General features: G+C 62.8%; 1 protein-coding gene across 5 annotated transcripts in view; it reads left to right on the forward strand.

The window, feature by feature from the left end:
- HSD11B1L (hydroxysteroid 11-beta dehydrogenase 1 like) overlaps window positions 1–4,812 on the forward strand; it is a gene marked incomplete at its 3' end in the record, with an annotated part of 8,459 nt that overhangs the window by 1,382 nt on the left and 2,265 nt on the right. For 3 of the 5 annotated variants that reach the window (XM_014589447.1, XM_014589445.2, XM_014589446.1), the window contains 4 exon segments: window positions 2,348–2,433; window positions 2,515–2,645; window positions 3,554–3,665; window positions 3,978–4,069. In XM_014589447.1, coding sequence (XP_014444933.1) covers window positions 2,361–2,433; window positions 2,515–2,645; window positions 3,554–3,665; window positions 3,978–4,069 — 408 coding nt within the window. 5 annotated transcript variants of the gene reach the window in all.

Below are 4,812 nucleotides of genomic sequence, written 5' to 3' on the forward strand. Positions count from 1 at the left end.
GGCGGGAGGGGGAGGAGGGTGCGGCGAGGGCCTCCCCGGGCGCCCCTGGACGTGGAGGAATGGCGGGCGTGCCTGGGCAGGTGGGGGAGCTCGCTCTTCTGAGACCTGCCGGATTCGCAGCCCGGCAGGGGGACCTGGAGACAGGCAGGTGGGCAGGGGCCTTGCGAGCTCGGGCTCGGAGCTTGGTCTCCATCGCGGGCAGCGGAGAGCCCGCAGAGGGTTTGGAGCAGGAAGGGGCCGGATGTCTCCTGCCAGAGTTCCCTTCGGCTGTGTGCAGAGGGCGCCAGGGGCGGTGGGGACGCCAGACAGGGCGGGAGGCTGGCCAGGGGAGAAATGGGGGAAATCCCTCGGGAGGCGGGGTCCAGGAGGAAGGTGACAGCTAGGGGGCGTGGGGACAGAGAGAAGGGGACGAGAGATGAGAGATTGCAGAGCGAAAGCTGGCAAGACCATGGGGCCGTGGTGGGGTGAAAGGGTCAGGGAGTGAAGCCAGGTGGAGTCTGCGGTTCAGGGGTGGGGCACAGTGGAGCTGGTCCCGCAGCAGTGACCCAGAAAGAGACCCCACTTAGGGTCAAATGCTGAGCCTGGATCGGGTCCTGCTGGGTCTAGGGGACCTGGAGGATGTCAAGGAAGATGCCCAGAACACACTGGGTTAAGGATATAGGGCTGAATCTAGGGGTGCAACGTTTCGGGTTTCTCTACCCCTCCACTTCTGTCTAGTCCCTCCCTGCCTCCTCGATTTTGTGGATTTAAGAGTCTCCCTCCCCTTGCCCCAAGGAGTTCAGGAGTTAGAACCTTCACGGTGGAGAAACCTTAATGGTGGACCTGTGCGCCCTTCTGTGGGGAGACCCACAACCCCCACTCCCAGACTTGAAGAACTTGGCCTGTTTTCCTCCTTGGAACAAGAAAATCAGCTCACACGCTGAAGTCCTGTTTAGAAGTTGCTTTCTTTCTATCCTAAGAGAGAGACCAGGCATCAGGTGCTCTGGAAATTAAGGCGGCCGGATCCCACACAGCCACCTTCGTGGTTGGAGTCCTGGACCCGGTGGCTTGAAAAACACACCAGGGGCGTATGCATGGGTGCATAAAATCCCATGGAGAGAATGGAGAAGAAGGGATTGTGGTGTGGCCCTTCCCGGCTTTCTCTGTCTCTCTCTGTCTCTGGCAAGCACATACGTCTATGGCAAAAGTTAAAAATACAGACAGAGGGACCAGCAGTTGGCATAATGGCTATGTCGCTGGACTCCATGTAGTCGACCGCGGTTCAAGTCCCGGACCCTTAAATTCATGCTGGGAGCATGTGTGTGCGTGCCCAAGATCCCGAGAGGAGAATGGAGGAGAAGGGATTGTGGCGTGGCCATCCCCCCTGGGGGTGATTTCTCCGCTTTCTGCTGTCTTTCTGGCGAGCCGACCCGCCCTATAGCAAAAACCTCTCCAAAAAAAAAAAAAAGAAAATGAAAAAAATACAGAGAGAAAAAAAGAGAGAAAGAGACAGCACCCAACAGGATCTTGACTCCAAAACCCACCCCCGGCCTCAGCCAGCTTGCCTCTGATGCATGCCAGGTGTGCTCAGGGAGGTCCGGGGAGCAAGCCTGGAACCCTGCTAGGGAGCCCAGCCTTGCAGGGTGCCCCCCATCCCCCCACGTCCTCGTGCAACCGTCCAGCCCCGTCTGCAGCCCAGCCCTGATTACCCAGTCTTCCGGGTGCCTCCAGACCGCCTGCCTCAGCTTCTCCAGCCTCCTGTGTCCCTCTTGCCGCTCCACATCGGTCTGGGGTCTGTGGGGCACCTGCTGTGGGCCGGGCGTAGCGTGGGCACTGAAGCTTCTGCTTCCTTCCTGCACCCACGGAGCAGGCCGCCCAGGGGAGAAAGGGACAGAGAGCGTGTCACTCACTACCCAGGGTCCTTCAGATGACCACGGGTACCCAGGTGGACAGGATAGGGAAGTTCCAGAGAAGGGAGGCAGGGAAGGATGGGGGCAAGAGGAGCCTTGGGGAAGGAGGTCCCCTCGGAGGAGGGGATAGTCGCCTGAGATTTGGGAGAAGCGAGATTTGGAAAAGAGCATTCCAGGCAGCGCAAGGCCAGAGCATAGGCCCTGAGGCAGGCTGGTGACGGGCTGGTTTAGCAATGGGGTGGGGTGACCAAAGAGAGTGAGCAAGGAGGGCTGGCCCACGCAGGGGGGGTCTGGCTTTTCTCTTAAATAAGCCTGGGAGGGCTTTTGGCAGCCTCAGGTGAAGGGCAGCCACGGCCTGGAGCAGGTGGTGACTGCAGAGGAGAGGCGGGGTGGGCGCAGGGCCTGGGCATCAAAGGCTGTGGCCAACACCGTACTGGTCACCCTCTCTGTCGCTGCAGGCCGCGGGCAGCCATGAAGGTGCTGCTGCTTGCCGGGCTCGGGGCCCTGTTCTTCTCTTATTATTGGGATGACAACTTCGACCCGGGTGAGTGCCAGGGTCAGGGAGGGAGGACCGGGCTGGCCATCCTACTCCCCCCACCGGCTGACCACCCCTGCTCGCGGCCAGCCAGCCTCCAGGGAGCTCGTGTGCTGCTGACAGGCGCCAGCGCAGGTGTGGGCGAGGAGCTGGCGTACCACTACGCTCGCCTGGGCTCCCGGCTGGTGCTCACCGCACACTCCGAGGCCCTCCTGCAGAAGGTGAGCCTCCTCCCAGCCCTAGTTCAAAAGGGGGGCGGGGAGGAAAGAGGGCTGGAGTTTGAGTCCCTGGGATGAGCTGCTGAAAAACCAGGTCACACCTTGTGTGACCCTGGGCAAGTTGCCTCACCTCTCTGAGCCTCGGTTTCCCCATTTGCAAAACGGAGACCATCAAAGTACCTTCTCACAGGTCACGGTGTTGTACTGAAGCAGTAAGAGGGTGGGCGCATAGCAGGGTGTGTCCCTCGGTAAACGAGGGGAGCATCGTCATCCAGAACCTGCCCGAAAAGCTGGGCTCCTACCTCTAGGCGGGAGGGCACCTTGGCACCTTAGCAATCTTCCCCATTGCTTCAGGCCTGAGCAGACCTTGCTGACAGCCTTCCACTTGTCCAAGAGAACCTAGAGAGCTGCAGATTGAAGTGAGATCTGCGGGGTTTTAGATGATGGTGGTGGATGGAATCAAATGTCCCCCAAGGACCAGCAGGTGGCATGCTGGTCAAGGAGCTAGGTCCCATATGACCCACCTGGCCCACGGTTCAAGTCCCAGACCCAGCTGCCTGAAAGATACACGGGTCACGTGTGCATGCGTGCCCAAAATCCCCAGAAGAGAATGGAGAAGGGATTTCCACTAGCCATCCCCGGGAGTGGGGGCTTTTTCGCTTTTCTTCTCTCTGTCTCTCTACAGCAAACACACATGCCCTATGGCAAAACCCTAAAAACAAACAAACAAAATATCCCCCAGTCCCGCCCGAGTTGCGTTTTTGAAACCATAGGTGAACTTTTGAGAGTGATGAATGGAACCGGAGGCTCAGAGCAGGGGTGGGGGCGTCAGGCTGGAGCCTCAGTGTGGCCGGCAGGTGGAGGGGGGCCAGCTGGGAGGAGAGGCCCACGGGCAGCTCTGGCCCCCCCAGGTGGTAGGGAACTGCCGGAAGCTCGGCGCCTCCACGGTCTTCTACGTCGCCGCGGACATGGCCTCCCCTGAGGCACCCGAGCGCGTGGTGCAGTTTGCGCTGGACAAGCTGGGTGAGGGGCGGGGCCTGGGGCGCGCAGGCCGGGATGTGACCTAGGTGTCCGGGGCAGGACCGGAATTGGGGCGGGGAGTTAGTAACGGGTTCCAGGGAGTGGAGCCTCATCCCACCAGGGGCGGGACTCTGGATGGGCCTAGTTGGATGGGGACAAAACCTAGTCGGGTCCTGGAGTGAGGCTCGGGGCTGGGTCTCTGATCTTAGTGGGGCACAACTGATGCGGAGCTGGCTGGGGCAGCCTCTGGGCGGGGCCCCACTGGGGGCGGGCTTCAGGGGCCTGGCCCTGGACTGACCAGCCTTTCTGGGCCAGGTGGGCTGGACTACCTCGTGCTGAACCACATCGGCAGCGCCCGGGCCGGAACGCGGGCACGCAGCGCCCAGGGGACACGCTGGCTCGTGCAGGTGCTCCGCCCTTCTGCAGTCCCGATCCCGCCCCTTCTGCAACCTTGGCTCCGCTGTCCCATCCCAGCACGCCCCGCCCCGCCTGTTCCGTTGTTGGCTCCGCCTCCCCTCGGCCATGGCTCCGCCCTCCCATCCCGGCACGCCCCCCTAGGTCAGGGCCCCGTCTGATCCGCTGTTGGCTCCGCCTTCCCTGACCCTGGGCCCGCCCACCCGTCCCGGGCCACGCCCCTCCTAGGCCAAGGCCCCGCCTGTTGCGCTGTTGGCTCCTCCTCCCCTTGACCCTGGCTCCGCCTTACCATCCCGGGCCACGCCCCTCCTAGACCCCGCCTGTTCCGCTGTTGGCTCCTCCTCCCCTTGACCTCGGCTCCGCCTCCCCGTCCCGGGCCACGCCCCTCCTAGGCCAAGGCCCCGCCCGTTCTGCCCTCGGCCAACTGTTTTGGGGCCTTGCCCCTCGGCTCTTCTGCCCTCCGCCCCTCCCAGCCTGGGTTCCGCCTGGGCCTGGTTCCCTCCTCATTCCAATCCTCGGGCTCTCCCCTGTTTGGTCACGCCCTTCGGGCTCTACGCTCCGCCCCCTCTCGTCCTTGGCCCCGCCCCGGGCCAGGGCTTCTTTCCTCCAGGTTCCAGTCCTAGGGCCCCGCCCCCTGCTCAAACCCCGCCCACCGGCTTCTACTCTCCGCCCCGGGCCCGGGCTTCTTCCTCCTGGTTCCAGCCCTTGGCCCGCCCCACCGGGCCGTGGGGCGGGG

The sequence above is a fragment of the Tupaia chinensis genome, unplaced genomic scaffold (assembly GCF_000334495.1).
Source record: "Tupaia chinensis unplaced genomic scaffold, TupChi_1.0 Scaffold000356_2, whole genome shotgun sequence".
Classification (NCBI taxonomy): Eukaryota; Metazoa; Chordata; class Mammalia; order Scandentia; family Tupaiidae; genus Tupaia; species Tupaia belangeri.